The following is a 17546-nucleotide window of genomic DNA, read 5'->3' on the forward strand; positions in this document are numbered from 1 at the left end:
CTCCGGTTTCCCCCACAGTCCAAAGACATACAGGGTAGGCTAATTGGTGGCTCTAAATTGACCGTAGGTGTGAATATGAGTGTGAATGGTTTTGTCTCTATGTGTCAGCCCTGTGATGACCTGGCGACTTGTCCAGGGTGTACCCCACCTCTTGCCCATAGTCAGCTGGGATAGGCTCCAGCTTGCCCACTACCCTACATAGGATAAGCGGTTACAGATAATGGATAGATGGATAATAAGATGCAGCTTGCTGTTTATATCCACTGTCATTATGCTCATTAACTCATACGGTATACTTGAATAACAAAATTTGTCAGAATGTATATCCCTAATGCTGACAGGAAGGATTCTCCCAAGAAAATAGACAGCTCAACTAAGCTAACAACGCAAGTACTGAGCTTTTTTTCTCTTGGATCTTACCCAGGAGTTCTTCCTCTTAAATTCCTCTGTTTTATACAGTTCTGGCCATGCATTGTTTTTGCTTCAGTAACTGCAGAAGCTACAAAACGTTATGAACTTTATCTGTTTCTAACTTACCTAACTGACTGACATTGGCTAACAGGGCCGTAGCCAGGATTTTTCAAATACCGAGGTCAAACATAGCTGACAGCACCGAAGCCCCCCGGCACAACTTAAATAAATAAATAAATAAATAAGGATAGATTTGGTAGAGGACACATTTATTTTAACAATTCTAAAACTGTGGCACCATAACTGTGGTGTTTTATCTGACATAAAAGTAGAAAAGTAGTGAACCCTTGAACTGAGTATACATACCTAAAGTACCAGTTACCTAAAGTATTGGCATTATTTACATTGCAGCATACACATGACAGAAAGGGTGTGAACTGCTGAATTGTAAGCTTTAGTATTACACCTTATAATAATAGTGTGTGTGTGTGTGTGTGTGTGTGTGTGTGTGTGTGTGTGTGTGTGTGTGTGTGTGTGAGAGCGTGAGAGTTTGTGTGTTATTTGTGGGTGTCTGTATGTGTAGAGACATTCTGAGCAGTAATGTAAAGGCATCAGTCTATCTGGCTGTCTTGAATTGAGATCCATTTGCATGCATTCTCTGAAACAGAGTGTTCTCACCATTGCCTGTAATGCAAGTTTGGCTCACAACACATTTACTTTAACAATTCTAAAACTGTGCCATCAGAACTGTGGAGTTTTGTCTGACATAAAAGTCAAAACTGAACTGAGTGTATTGCTCAGCTACCTGAAGTATTGGCATTATTTACATTTCATTATCTTAAATTACATTAGAATGTAGGGCTATTAGTTCTGTGTGAAGACTATGTATTAGAGAGAGTGTGTGAGAGTGTATTATTTGTGTGTATGTGTGTGTGTCTGTGTGTGTGTGAGTGAGTGAGAGAGAGTTATGAGAGAAAGAGAGAGAGTTACTCAAACAAGCCCATTTACTCAGCCCTGCACAGGGCTGCCTGTGACAATGTAGTTTTGAATGTTTCTCAAAATGCTAACTAAAATGTAAGAGGCAATGACAATGAAACGTTTCCCCTTGGAAAGTTGGCATGACACCGCTGAACGGTCTGCCACTGCACTGACAATATTTTCTCACCTTCCCTCCTTCTCTTTCCCTGCTCTTCTGTTGGCTGTCCAAACCTTAATTTAGTTTGTTGCAACTTTTTCATTTTGCACTCAGGTAAAGCCCTATAATGCTATGTGACTTTTAGCCTACGTTAGGTTAGGTAGGCATATGTGATAGAGCGTAGACTACACCCTGCCTGTTTTATCCAAAACCCAACTTCCCCGGCCGACACTAGTATAGGCTATGTCACATGACGCTGCGTTAGACATGGCAACGATAGAGATAGAGGCTGAGAGATTTCAGATGACATTAGACAAATGTGAATTTTATTGGGGGGAAATACAGATGACATGTGGATGCGGACGCTGCGTTTTACATTGATCACTGCTCGAATTCAGCGTAGACCAATTTGAAATTTCTGAAAAAAATACCGAGGATATGACCTCGGTGTCTTCAATGATAGTTACGGACATGTTGGCTAACTGTCAGACCCTCACTAGCCAGAAGATTTTTAGCTACCTCAGACAATTACAATCTACTAGTTTGCGCAAAAAAAACCCCAATCCTTAGTTCCAAATTTGTATTGTGACTGAGCAACTTTGTAGCTATTTCATGTATGAGATCATAAAAGAGTACAAAACTAAACTGCTTAAAACTTACAAACAGCTTTTTTGTGCCTTGACCACACTTTGGTGCATTAAGTGACCAGCTTCTATTCCAATATCTATTTTGGTGACATAACTGGTTCTTCTCTATGGATCATTGCTGTTTGTGTGACTAATGCTGCACACAAAGCTTTACACTTGTTTGTACATTCAATTCATTCACTTAACATGATTTGATGTGTTGGTGTCATTTAACTGCTTCATTTATGAGAGTGCTGAAGATGAGCAAGTTGCTAGTTATGTTTGGCATCCTAATGACTGAGAAAGAACAATATTAGAAAGTACCAACATTTTCAAAGAGCACTCTAGTTGTACAGCTTGTGATTGGTGTTTATTCACCACTACATTACTGCCTTAGTTTTGACTGACTTCCTACCAGACACTGGGGTTGGGGGGGGGGGGGGGGGGGGGATTCCCAATTTTATGGAAATAAACCTATTTTTATAATAGTTTTCTTAAAAAGTTAAACGAAAAATTTACAATAGGGGCAGCAGGGTGGTGTGGTGGTTAGCACTGTCGCCTCACAGCAAGAAGGTTCTGGGTTCGAGCCCAGTGGCCGATGGGGGCCTTTCTGTATGGAGTTTGCATGTTCTCCCTGTGCCTGTGTGGGTTTCCTCTGGGTGCTCTGGTTTCCCCCACAGTCCAAAGACATGCAGGTTAGGTTAACTGGTGGCTCTAAATTGACCGTAGGTGTGAATGATTGTTTGTCTCTATGTGTCAGCCCTACAATGACCGGGTGACTTGTCCAGGGTGTACCCCGCCTCTCACCCATAGTCAGCTGGGATAGGCTCCAGCTTGCCCACGACCCTGCACAGGATAAGCGGATACGGATAATGGATGGAATTTACAGTATTTATTGTATATAAAATTCTCTAAAATTATGGACATTATCTGTAAATTAAATAACCAACTGATAATTTAGGTATTAAATACAATGTTATGTAAAATGACAATCTGTAATTAAGTTCATTATGTAAAGATTTAATTTTTTAATATGGACAGTGTTTTTCTTTGCAATTTTAAGGTAAATCTTATTAGTTTTTTATTTGAGCACTTTTACATTCAAACTCTAATTCTGGATACAACTTCAGCAAACTGTTTTCATTACATCAAACATAATACACAGTCTTTTATGAAGACTATAAAGCTGCACTGCTCTTGAGGTTTAAACTTTCAGGCATGTTGTGCCTGTGGCCACACCTAAATCAGTGATGTCACTGTGAGTAAAAGCATATCAATGAAATTATAAAAGTACAAAGAAATTACTTAATGTTTTGGCTGAACAGCCTGATTGCATTTTATAAATATAAACAAATTTAGAATTAATTCCTGTAACACACTCAAAAAAAGTTAGGACAGGGTCAAAATAAGAGTGAAAATTTTACTGAATATTCAATTTACAAACATTCCACAATACGAAGAAGAAATGATAACACGTGAAATTATCATGATTAAGTATGGGAGCATCTACCAAAGATTCAGTCTTAGTAAGCAAAGATGAGTCATGACTCACCACTTTGTGCCAAACTTTGTGAGCGGATTCTCAATCAGTACAAAAAGAACATTTCTTAACACACAACTGCAAAGAATTTATGTCTTTCCCTATCTAAAGTACATAATATTGTGAAAATATTCAGGGAATCTAGAAAAATCTCACTCTGTGTAGGGCAAGGCCAAAAACCGCTGCTGAATGTGTGTAACCTTTGAGTCTTCAAATGGCATTGCATAAGGAACCATACTACTGTGATAAATACATTCACATGGGCTCAAGGGTACTTCAGAAAACTGTTGTCACTTAACACAAATTGGCTGCTGCATCAAGAAATGCAACCTGAAACTATTATGCAAAGAGAAAGCCATACATCAATTTTATGCAGAAATGCTGCTGATTTCTCTGAGCCTGAGCTCATCTCAGATGGACCGAAAGACAATGGATACATGTGCTGTGGTCTGAGGAGTCCACGCTTCAGCATGTTTTGGGGAACAATGGACATCGAGTTTTCCATGCCAAAGATGAAATGGACCATCATTTGGACCAACACCAGACTGTTATCAGTGAAGGGTGCAAAAAAATGAAGAAAAAAACCTGTCATGGTATGGGGGTGCATCAGTGCCCACAGCATGGGTGACTTACATATGTGTGTAGGTACCTTTGGCAGCAGGGGTGTGATTGAGCATCAGCTGTGGGCAGTGAGGAGTCAGGTAGAGCTGGGAGTTAACATGTGATGAGTTTCACTTGTATCTGATTACTGGCATTTTATGTATTTGTGTCTCTTGTGTTCTTGCAGAGAGAAGCTGGTAACTAGAAAGAGAGCTGAGCTCTCTTTCAGATGCAATGCGTGTGTGTGTGTGTGTGTGTGTGTGTGCGCGCATAAAACAATCAGTAAAAAAGTTAAACAAAATAATTAAATGTACCCTGACTTGTCAGGCCTGTCTCCCATTTCTTCATTTCTCAAGAGCCTCAAGAATGTTACACTGATGCTGAAACCAGGAAGTGAGGAGAAAACTACATCATGGAGTCCATGCCAGACACCAAGATCCTCCAGACCCTTGTCAGCAACCACCAAACACAACATCAGGCCCTTGTTGTGCTGTGCACAGAGCAGGCGCAGCACTTCTGAGCTCTGCTCCAGGCCCATGCAGGAGACTGGCAGGTGATCCAAAGCTTGATTCACCTAGCAGCTATTCCAGCAGCTGCTCCCATGTATGCTGCAGCCAAACTCCATGTTCTGCTGCTCAAGATGGTTCTGCAGGACAACTCTGAGGCCTTTATGGAGCTGTTTGAGTGTGTTGCCGAAACGAGCTTGTAGCCAAACTCGGAGTGGGCAGTCCATCTATTGCCAGTCCTGTGGGGGAAGCCGAGCTCACAGCTCAACAGCTCACAGCCGTTGACCTGCTGGAATATCTGGCTCTTTGCAGTGGGTCTGTCCCACCCTGGAACAACAACACCAGCACTACACATGCTGGCATACAGTGAAATTGGATGCCTGTTTGTCTTTGGCCAACAGCTCTGAGATGTCTGCCGATGGTGGCTGCTAACAGAAGAGTGTGATGCCAATGACATCATGGACTGGGTGGCACTGAGGAAGTTCATCATTTGGCTGCTGGAAAGAAAGCCTTCCTAAGTTCAGTGCCACCACTCAGTATCACTGGAGGAGCTGGTCCAGCTGGCGGAGGACTATCTGGCAGTGTTTCTCTCTTTTTCCCCCTTCTCCTGAGACTTCTTGTTCCTCCCCATCCCCACATCATGAAAATGAGGGCCAATTATCCCGAAGCCCACTTCCCAAACCTATGTCCCTGCTGATTTCCCCTCACCCCTTTTTTGCCTTTGTGCCAGTGCTGCCACAATTCCCTCTCTCTTCACAGGTGGAATAGTCCATGCCCACAAGGACCTGTATCACTGGAAGAGCTGGTCCAGCTGGTGGAGAACTATCTGGCAGTGTTTCTTTCTTTTCCCCCCTTCTCCTGAGACTTCTTGCTCCTCCCCATCCCCACACCGTGAAAATGGGGGATAATTATCCTGAAGCCCACTCCCCAAACCTATGTCCCTGCTGATTTTCCCCTCACCCCTTTTTTGCCTTTGTGCCAGTGCTGCCACAATTCCCTCTCTCTTCACAGGTGGAATAGTCCATGCCCACAAGGATCTGTATAAAGCCCAGGCAGGTCCATAGGTGGGGTGGAAAAGCCAAGCATGTCCGAGATCAGTGTCCCCTTAAGGAAGCAGGGATTCTGATCTGCATTCCTGATACACCTCGAGCTTCACCCAATTGAACAGGAACATATAGAGTGGCATTTAAGGGGGTACATGTCAGGCATTGGTGGACTCTGGCTATAATCAGACCACAGTTCACCAAAGCCTGATTCAATGCAGTGCATTGGGAAATGCACAATTGGTGAAGGCGAGGTGTGTGCAGAGAGATGTTCACAAATATCCGCTTGTGCCCATCACTATCCAATTTAGGGGTGAAAAGCATAATGTGGCAGTGGCGGTTAGTCATCACCTCAGCCATCCACTAATTCTGGTGACAAATTGGCTAGGTTTAAAATAATAATAAAGCATTTATTTGTGGATGGGTCCTACTACAGCAAAACTCAGGGGGACCAGTGCAGCATTATCTCGGGAGGCAATCCCAGGGCTATTTGTACCAGCCCTGCATCAGGGGAGCACGAAGCATAGGGAGGGCCCTGCCCCACCACTCTCTGCAGGTATTTCCCTTCAGGATTTCCCATTGGAGCAGTCACAAGATGAAACTCTGAGGCATGCTTTTGACCAAGTGAGAGTAATCGATGGTCAAATTTCAGGATACTTACCGGTAGCATGGAATTCTTGCCATAATATGGGATCTAGGATGTCACATGCTGGGACCCAGCATTGCTCCTCAAATCAGTACCCTGATTTGAAGGCCACCAAATACTCCAGTTTGCCCTTCTTATGACATGAGTAAAGGATTGTTCTTATGATGCAAGCTGGTTGTCTGTCGATATCAAGGGGTGCAGGTGGTGTGGTAGGGGGGACCAGTTGTGGCTAGTGGTCCAGGAATGACAGGTTTTAGGCATGATACATGAAATGTGGAGGAGAGTTGACAGTGGTGTGGCAGGTCCAGCTTGTAGGTTACCTCATTTATATTCTAGGGAATCTTGTAGGGGTTGACATATCTGGCATTGAGCTTTCTGCATCCGTGCATGTTCCTGATGTCCTTAATGAACAACCAAACCCAATCAGCTGGGTTATACTAAAGAGTTTCTCCTCAGTGGCAGTCAGCAAAGTGCGTGGTCTGTTGGGCCACCTGTTCCAGGTGTTGGTGGGTGCTCTCCAACAGTTGCTCACTCTGCTTAAACTATTTGTCTACTGTGGATGCATCTCTGGGAGAAGCATTCAATAGGACTGGAGGTGGCTGATAACCAAGCTCACATTGGAACTGAGTCAAGTATGTGGTGGAATGACACGGGGAGTTGTGGGCATATTCAGCTCATGGGAGGAACTGCACCTAATCCTCTTGATTCTCTGAGCAAAATGACCATAGAAAACATCCTATCTCTTGGTTGGCTGCTGCCTGGAGCGAGGGTCAGTCAGAGGGAGTCCAGGGAGACTTGGTCATCACAATATGCCAGCTCTGTGAGCACTTCAGCATTCAGACCTTGATGGAAAGCAGCGTTCAGGGCCGGCTCATTTCACCAACTTCCAGCAGCAAGAGTACAGAACTCAAGAGCATATTCAGCTGCGCATCCTTTTCCCTGTTTGTAGAGAGCAGTTGCTCCCCAACTTCTTCCTCTTCAGGATTTTGTTCTGAAGACTCTACAAAACAGTTCTGTTGAATCTGTTATAGGAGAACATACAATCACCTTCTTCACACACCGCTGTGACCCATTTTAAAGCTTCATCAGTGAGTATATTGAGAAACCTAGTAGGTTGAGAAGAAGTGCAATCTTTTGTTGATCTGCAATTCCCACCTGATCAACAAAATACAGGGGCAAAATTTTGTAGCAAAATTCCTTTACATTGGGAAGTATCACCAGCAAACTTGTATGGATGAGAAGTGAGTGAGATAGCAGGAATGACAGGGTGAGTTAAGAGCACTTGGGAGACTGCACTGATGAATTGAGTAATCTTTGCATTGAGCTCACCCAAGCACTGCTGTTGTTCTCCTAAAATTCTCCCTTGAGCTGATATAGTGGCATGTTTGCTTCCTTCTGCTGCTGCATCCATGGGACAGGCAAAGTAATCTGTCATGAATGTAGACAGAAAGCGGATGCAACTGCAGTAAGAAGTTTTATTAAAACTCAAGCAGACAGGTCCAAAATGTGGGGCAAAAAAAACCCAATGGCAATAAACAGACAACAGTAAGGTGAACAGCAAACAAAACGAACCAGGCAAAAACCAGGAAGCAAAGTGAGATTTAAAAAAAAACAGAATATTGATCGCAAAAATACAAAGGCTTGGTAAGTCAAGTCAAGGCACACTGAGCATTACTTTGCAAAGTCGTTGTGTGTGTGTGTGTGTGTGTGTGTGTGTGTGTGTGTGTGTGTGTGTGTGTGTGTGTGTGTGTGTTGGGAGTTGTAGTCCATAGTGGCCATGTTTGAAGGCTGTGGTGATTTCTGGTAATTGGAGTTATGGGTGGATTTTGGTAGATGTATGACAATTGAAGGTGTTCGATTGTAACAGTTTTGGAAAAATCTGTAAAATAACTGTTTCTCTGCAAAAACTTTAATGAAAATTTCTATAAATGTATTGTTTTTGTGCTTTATTTGCAATAAGATATTTTACTTTTTTATTTGTTTTTTAACCCTTTTAAAAAAAATTTATTTATTTTTATTTTTTATTATTTTTTTTTTTTACAGTGGCATCCATAACAGACACATAACTACTCACTGAAGATTTTTGCATAGTACTCTGCATGATATAAACAACTAAATCAATGGATCCACTGGTCTGTGTCTTCTCAATTAACATTTCTACATAGCTATTAATTTGTGGTACAATCTCTTTTGATTGGTCTGTTTTAAGCAGGTTTGCTCACAGAGATCCAGTGCAAGTCCAAAAGACTAAGGAAAACCCCCAAGAATTCATCAGAAGATGGTACAGGAGATGATACAGAGATGGGAGACAGTGGAGATACTAAGCAGGTCACATCCACAACAAAAACCTCAAAAGTAAGTGCACAATTCAAAAATTAATATACAGTATATTATATACTGTTTATATCCAGCAGCACATAACTTGAAATGAAAAACAGTGACTATAAAATGAAGAACAGGATCTCTAATTTGAGGGTATTTACATCTTAAATGGTATACATGTGCCTGCACACACATATCTGGGCTTATTACAGTGTGACATAACTAATTTAAGTCACAAGTGATAACTTTTATTAAAGATCATTAAAGAGGTACAAGTTCAGTCACTGAGTTCCTGATATCCTTCTTGGAAAAGGATTCCACTGACAGACTTAACACTGCTGATATGAATTACTTGGTATATTATTTACTAAATCATCTTTTTTATCCTAGGAAAAAGTGGAGCTCAGTCAAGACCAGCAGGCTTTACTAAATGATATTCTTAATGCATACAACAGGCATCATATTCCTCCAGATATGGCCAAGAAACTGGTACTTTAGTCTAAGTAGATATTGTATTTTCGATTCTATTAATGAACTACAATATGTGAAAACTATTCACCTTACAGCATGCTGTAAATGTACTTGACACCTATAAACTGCATACTTCTTATATTTATGGTATATTAATTTAAGACTTTAACCTCTGCTACTGCTGAAGTCAGTAAAAGGCTTGGTAAATGTTTAACCACAGTTACAGTATGATTATGTATGTCCTGTTAACAGTTCTTACCACCATAAACATCTACAGTAGTAATTTCCCACTTTTTACAGCTCCAAGAACAGTTCAGCACAGAGGAGAATTTCCTCCTTTTGACCGAGATGGCAACCAGCCATGTTAAGGTCCTGGTCGAGTTCACCAAAAACATCCCAGGTCAGGATACTTTTAAGGATATCAGCAAACAAATCTTAAGTAGTCAACAGTCATTTTATATTTGTTTTAGCAATTTCAATTGACAACTGAGTGACACACTGTTAAAGGTTTCTTGTAGTAGCTTCTTGATGATCTATGAGCAGGGTTCCAGGCTCTGGACCACGAGGATCAGATCGCTCTACTAAAGGGTTCCGCAGTTGAGGCCATGTTCCTGCGTTCAGCCCAGGCCTTCACCAAGAAGCTGCCTCATGGAAACCCAGAGGTGTTGGAGGAGCGAATCAGAAAGAGCGGTAGGTTCCCTTTATCATGTACAACATTCTAGGATAAGACTTTCAGGATTTATGTCATAGTGGTGAACTACTTTAAATATATTTCATTAAATATATTCCATTGTATATTTCAATGTAACTATTTATTTTCCTCTCTATGGCAAACTGAAGTGGGGTAACACTTTACAATACTGTTCTACAACTCAGACGTAACTATGCAAGGACTAAGTTTGAATGAATGAGTAGTATTACATATAATACCACCTAAGTCACTCTTATTAACTACTAATAAATACTTGGGAATTACTCAGTAAGTATTAATAAAGTAATGGCTTGGTAGTTTTTTATGAAGTCTGAGTCTGGAGAACAACTAAAGTCATTAGTCATGAACTGTCATCCACATCATTATCTCTTCAGGAAGGATACAGTGACATTTTAGTCATTATATAGCATATACAAATTGCTTACTCATGCAGTAATATCTGGAAATGTAGAAATATGGAAGTAAGACACATACACAGAGTGATCCATATACAGTATATGAACCATCTAGTCATCTAGAAAGCAGTATTTACAGTAGTTAGTCTTATTTGTAGGTCAATGTACAAACTGGCTCATATTACCATATATCAAGTTTCAGGTGGTATACTGACCTCTGTTTCACCTGAGCAAACCTGTTTATGTTTAGAATAATAACGGATATAAAACATTTTAGTTGAGTTACTTACAGTGGTGCTTCAAAGTTTGTGAACCCTTTAGAATTTTCTATATTTCTGCATAAATATGACCTAAAACATCATCAGATTTTCACACAAGTCCTAAAAGTAGATAAAGAGAACCCAGTTAAACAAATGAGACAAAAATATTATACTTGGTCATTTATTTATTTATTGAGGAAAATGATCCAATATTACATATCTGTGAGTGGCAAAAGTATGTGAATCTTTGCTTTCAGTACCTGGTGTGACCCCCTTGTGCAGCAATAACTGCAACTAAATGTTTGCGGTAACTGTTGATCAGTCCTGCACACCGGCTTGGAGGAATTTTAGCCCGTTCCTCCGTACAGAACAGCTTCAACTCTGGGATGTGGGTGGGTTTCCTCACAGGAACTGCTCACTTCAGGTCCTTCCACAATATTTCGATTGGATTAAGGTCAGGACTTTGACTTGGCCATTCCAAAACATTAATGTTATTCTTCTTTAACCATTCTTTGGTAGAACAACTTGTGTGCTTAGGGTCATTGTCTTGCTGTATGACCCACCTTCTCTTGAGACTCAGTTCATGGACAGATGTCCTGACATTTTCCTTTAAAATTCACTGGTATAATTCAGAATTCATTGTTCGATCGATGATAGCCAGCCATCCTGGCCCAGATGCAGCAAAACAGGCCCAAAACATGACACTACTACCACCACCATGTTTCACAGATGGGATAAGGTTCTTATGCTGGAATGCAGTGTTTTCCTTTCTCCAAACATAACGCTTCTCATTTAAACCAAAATGTTCTGTTTTGGTCTCATCTGTCCACAAAACATTTTTCCAATAACCTTCTGGCTTGTCCACGTGATCTTTAGCAAACTGCAGATGAGCAGCAATGTTCTTTTTGGAGAGCAGTGGCTTTCTCCTTGAAACCCTGCAATGCACACCATTGTTGTTCAATGTTCTCCTGATGGTGGACTCATGAACATTAACATTAGCCAATGTGAGAGAGGCCTTCAGTTGCTTAGAAGTTACCCTGGGGTCCTTTATGACCTCGCTTACTATTACACGCTTTGCTCTTGGAGTGATCTTTGTTGGTCGACCACTCCTGGGGAGGGTAACAATGGTCTTGAATTTCCTCCATTTGTACACAATCTGTCTGACTGTGGATTGGTGGAGTCCAAACTCTTTAGAGATGGTTTTGTAACCTTTTCCAGCCTGATGAGCATCAACAACACTTTTTCTGAGGTCCTCAGAAATCTCCTTTGTTCGTGCCATGATACACTTCCACAAACATGTGTTGTGAAGATCAGACTTTGATAGATCCCTGTTCTTTAAATAAAACAGGACGCCCACTCACACGTGATTGTCATCCCATTGATTGAAAACACCTGACTCTAATTTCACCTTCAAATTAGCTGCTAATCCTAGAGGTTCACATACTTTTGCCACTCACAGATATGTAATATTGGGTCATTTTCCTCAATAAATAAATTACCAAGTATAATATTTTTGTCTCATTTGTTTAACTGGGTTCTCTTGATCTACTTTTAGGACTTGTGTGAAAATCTGATGATGTTTTAGGTCATATGCAGAAATATAGAAAATTCTAAAGGGTTCACAAACTTTCAAGCACCACTGTAAGTGTTGGAGTAGGCTACTTTACATCAGCTAGTCTTTCATCAAAACTGTACGTTGGTAAGGCAGAATTTGAGGAGCTGATATGATTAATAATTATTCAGTAGTTACTTCATAGTTCTCCAAGAGATAGAATAGTTCGCTATAAGATACAGTAATTTCTGCTCAGTTCATAAAGAACTGCCAATTCATTAGTTTATCATTATTGATTAATTACACATTAATTGAGCATCTAATTATTATACAGTATTCACTAGTAGAAAATCCTCGTTAATCCTAGATAATTGCTTAGTTTTTAATATAGTGCTAGTTATTTGTTCCTGCTTAGTCCCTGCATAGTTACTCATAAGTTACTGTATTGAACAGTATTGTAAAATATTACCCTGGACTGACATCTGGCTGCTTAACTTGAAAGCATTGTTTATGTATTTATTCAGTTTAATGCTGATATATAAATTCTACTAATAAGCAATAAATGAGCATGAAATTAAAAGTAAATGCTAGAATAATCCTGGGAACACTATACTTGCCTCCTTAGATGCCATTCATAAAGGTTAGCATTAATAATGCATCAGCTTTATCTAATTAAGGAACCTAAGAAATTTGCTTTCTCTTTAATATCTGGAGGTGTAAATTACAAATGACATACATTTCCCAGAACTCTGGACAAAACACACTGTGATCAAGTGAAAACATAAAAGAAAATTCCCATTCAGCATTTTAGTATTTATCACTGCACACAAACTTTCAAAATGGTCAGTGGATAATGAAGACTTCATAGTTGAGATACAAAAGGAAAGACATGTAAAGGCAGGATGTATTCTACACCATCTCTTGTGTGATGGATAGTCTGAGAAAATTAGTCTGGTGTTCATCATGGAGCAGGATTCCCCAAATTAGCTTTTTAATTATGACAAACTATTTGAAACCAAACCAAACTCTTTGTCAAATAAATATAAAATTTATGATCACAGGAACCTTGTACTGAAATAATGGGGTTAGTGTCAACATGTGAATCAGAGGTGTAGACGTGGATGTTTATCAGTTTATTAGTCCTTCAGTTGAGTAATAAGCACATTTACGTAAAGAGGCATCATAAACCGCTGACCTGTATATAAATATGTTTGGATATAATAGTTAAATATTGAGGTTCTTATAAAATTTCAAATCAGTACAAAAACAAATCAGGTGCAATTTTGTCAGTCCATTGTTTGATTAATTGCTTTCAGAGTTTAATTAATGTTTTATTTATTTAATTGGGATGGAAACTTGGCTCACTTAAATAAAGTGTAATTGAGTTGGACTTCAGTTCAATTAGTTAAATCTAGTTCTGGTTCTTAGAGCTCACATATATGTAGGTGCAGTAATACTGGAAAATGGTTCCATTTTCTACATTATTATGGCTTTTATTTAAATAAAAAATTAACAATAAAATAATAATAAAAAAGGGGCGGCACAGTGGTGTAGTGGTTAGTGCTGTCGCCTCACAGCAAGAAGGTCCGGGTTCGAGCCCCGGGGCCGGCGAGGGCCTTTCTGTGCGGGGTTTGCATGTTCTCCCCGTGTCCGCGTAGGTTTCCTCCGGGTGCTCCGGTTTCCCCCACAGTCCAAAGACATGCAGGTTAGGTTAACTGGTGACTCTAAATTGAGCGTAGGTGTGAATGTGAGTGTGAATGGTTGTCTGTGTCTATGTGTCAGCCCTGTGATGACCTGGCGACTTGTCCAGGGTGTACCCCGCCTTTCGCCCGTAGTCAGCTGGGATAGGCTCCAGCTTGCCTGCGACCCTGTAGGACAGGATAAAGCGGCTAGAGATAATGAGATGAGATGAGACTTCCATAACTGCCTTTGTTAATTTTTTAGAAACCTCAGACTCAAATCCCTCTAACTCAGCTTCACTGAAATTTGTTTTCCTGTTTTTACTTCTTTCTTCACATCTTCAGACAGTTCTTATATTCCTCTGATTTTCCTTGGCTCTTGATGGCTTGCTCAATATTGTCAACTGGCTCACGATCACAAAACATGCAAAAATTAGGCCGTGTTTCATGTAAACTGGAAATATGTGATGGTGAATTGGGGTCATACATAGTACACAGTCTGTAAATAAAGGATTGGCTGGAGGGAGCTTGTGTCCATGCAACTGAAGTTGATTCATTATTTGTGCTCCAATCACAGCTCATTTTGATGTCTTGTCATGAATCCAATCCAGATTTGTTCATATTTGCACTCTAATCTGTGCTCGATTTTACACAAAATGATAAATAAAGGCCGATGTGTTTTAAAACTCACTTAAGAGTGCAGCAAAATGCTTTCTCAGCTCTGAATCAGTTGAATTTAAAAATCTCATTTCACCTTTGTCAGTCGTTTAATGAGTGATGGAGCGCTGTCATCTCAATGCTATTGATATTTCTAGCCAGCGAATGCACTGCAGGAGAAACTGTCACTCTGTCTCTCTGTAACAGCTCAGAAATATTCACACCAAAGGCTATCCAAAGAGAAAAAGACAGCCTCTGTCTAAAGAGGCCATTGTTCTCTATCTAAACATCGAGAGCGCTATTGCCCTCCCCTCTCTCTCTCTCTCTCTCTCTCTCTCTCTCTCTCTGCGCTCCTGACATTTCACTGGTTTGAAGGGTCTTTGATGTGCCTGTGTATGCAGAGTCTTTTTCTCCATCCATCTCTTTGGGGAAAGCTGGTGACAAATGTTATCCCTCGATCTGAAAGGTTTTGAATGAATATCTGAAAGAAGTTAGCATCTAGTGATGATTGCATCTCTGAGTAAAAAAAAAAACAGCTCTCTCTACTTCAGCATCCTGGATGCTTAGTATCAATTTCAGAAAGGTTGGCTGTTATACAAGACTTTTGTTTGTTTCTGTGTGTAAATATTACATTTTAACATCCCTGCAAAACCAGTTCTCCCAAGGAGTTAAAATAAGTTGAATTTCACCTCACAGAATATAATGACCTTTCACTGAAGGTTTTCCCTGATTGGCTGATTCTAAAGGGAGATCATCTCCTGGCTCTTCACACTGAATGCTTTCCATCAAAATAGAGCTCTCAGCTCGCATACCCAACAAAGAATAATAATTACACCAATGATAACGATAAAGACAAAGACCTTACACAAAGCGGGCAAGCCCTTCAAAACAAGCTCCAAACGGATGGGCGTTTCTGAGAATCCCACTGAATGTGGACACACAGGCAGCTGTGCATGTGAATGCCAGATTCAACCAGAACTCAGTGTTGGGGGACAAAGCTTGTTTCATGGCACTCAGTGATTTGCAGAAATCTTAATAATGCTCTTCGTCAACTGGTATTGGCTTTAAATTCAAACATTCAGTCAGTCAATAAATATGTATGCACTATGTCATTCTGTATGCACACTGACTGCATGTGAATTAGTACGCTCTCAGAAAATGTAATTTGTTTTGGAAGCCATAACCTGAGCCATAACTTTAATCATTAGCCACAAACACATATTCTGTATCATGAAAACAACCTAGAGTAAATAATTTGGGTCAGTTAAAGTCAGACAGGCACTTCTGTTATGACCGTTTTATATGTGATGGAACACACTGCCTCCTAGTGGCTTTGTTCTTCAAACTTGCTCATTACATGCACCTACAATATACTGGCTTGAGACTGCTTGATTACTTTTGGCCAGTTGATGGATTGATCATCTGTTTAAGAATTTGTGAGATTATAAAGATCCCACTTATCCTATGGTTAAATGCCGAAATAGTCAGGCTTGGAAAATACTGGCGGTGTAGTGGTTAGCACTGTCACCTCACATCAAGAAGGTTCTGGGTTCAAGCCCAGCAGCTGATGGGGGCCTTTTTGTGTGGAGTTTGCATGTTCTCCCCATGTCTGTGTGGGTTTCTCCCACAGTTCAAAGACATGTGATTAGGTTAATGTGGGGTGGCCTTTGGCTGAGGTGCCCTTGAGCGAGGCACCTGCTCCCCGGGCGCTGTTAGCATGGCTGCCCACTGCTCTGGTTATGTGTGAGTGCTCATTGCTCAAGTGTATGTGCATGTTCACTGCTTCAGATGGGTTAAATGCAGAGAGGAATTTCACAAGTGTACATGTGATGAATAAAGTTGTTGTTCTTCTCATCTCATCTCATTATCTCTACACTGTAAAAAAAGAATAGTTGAGAATACTTGAAATTTCAAGGCAACCGTCTGCATTAAGAATTTTATGTTTTGCCAATGATGTGCCCATGATAATCCAAACTATGATAAAACTGTTATCTTTATTAAGAATTCTTAATTAAGTCAATTTTCAATTCCTCATTCTGCCAACATAGATTTCTCTTTTTGCTGAACAGTGGCATTCACAGTAGTACAAAAAAGGCAATTGAGGTTATCACAATTTTTTTTTAGATTTTTTTGGGGCTTTTTTCTACCTCTATTTGGATAGGACAGTGTAGAGACAGGAAATGACCGGGAGAGAGAGACGGGGAGGGATCGGGAAATGACCTCAGGTCGGAACCGAACCCCCGGATTTATGGTATGGCGCCTTATCCACCTGAGCCACGACGCCCCTGAGGTTATCACAATTTATCATTAAACTATACATGCCTTTTTTCATTGTTCTACACAATTACAAAACTTCAATATTGAAATAAAGTTTTTAAAAAAGTGTGAAGTTTATTGTACATTATTGAAGTTTTGTAATTGCATAGCCCTCAGGGGCGTCGTGGCTCAGGTGGATAAGGCGCCATACCATAAATCCGGGGACCCGGGTTCGATTCCGACCTGAGGTCATATCCCGATCCCTCCTGTCCCTCTCTCCCGCGCATTTCCTGTCTCTACACTGTCCTATCCAAATAAAGGTGAAAAAAAAAACCCCAAAAAATTGAGATTGCCTTTTTGTACTACTGTGAATGCCACTGTTCAGCAAAAAGAGAAATCTATGTTGGCAGAATGAGGAATTGAAAATTGACTTAATTAAGAATTCTTAATAAAGATAACAGTTTTATCATAGTTTGGATTATCATGGGCACATCGTTGGCAAAACATAAAATTCTTAATGCAGACGGTTGCCTTGAAATTTCAAGTATTCTCAACTATTTTTTTTTTACAGTGTAGCCGCTTTATCCTGTTCTACAGGGTCGCAGGCAAGCTGAAGCCTATCCCAGCTGACTACGGGCGAAAGGCAGGGTACACCCTGGACAAGTCGCCAGGTCATCACAGGGCTGACACATAGACACAGACAACCATTCACACTCACATTCACACCTATGGTCA

General features: G+C 40.5%; 1 protein-coding gene across 1 annotated transcript in view; it reads left to right on the plus strand.

Moving 5' to 3' along the window:
• nr1h4 (nuclear receptor subfamily 1, group H, member 4) overlaps positions 1–17546 on the plus strand; it is a 35229-nt gene that overhangs the window by 11620 nt on the left and 6063 nt on the right. The window contains exons 4-7 of the mRNA XM_060922929.1: positions 8720–8862; positions 9220–9318; positions 9601–9700; positions 9844–9990. Coding sequence (XP_060778912.1) covers positions 8720–8862; positions 9220–9318; positions 9601–9700; positions 9844–9990 — 489 coding nt within the window. The remainder of the gene's footprint in view (positions 1–8719; positions 8863–9219; positions 9319–9600; positions 9701–9843; positions 9991–17546) is intronic.

This window comes from Neoarius graeffei, chromosome 6, assembly GCF_027579695.1.
Source record: "Neoarius graeffei isolate fNeoGra1 chromosome 6, fNeoGra1.pri, whole genome shotgun sequence".
In the NCBI taxonomy this organism is placed as follows: Eukaryota; Metazoa; Chordata; class Actinopteri; order Siluriformes; family Ariidae; genus Neoarius; species Neoarius graeffei.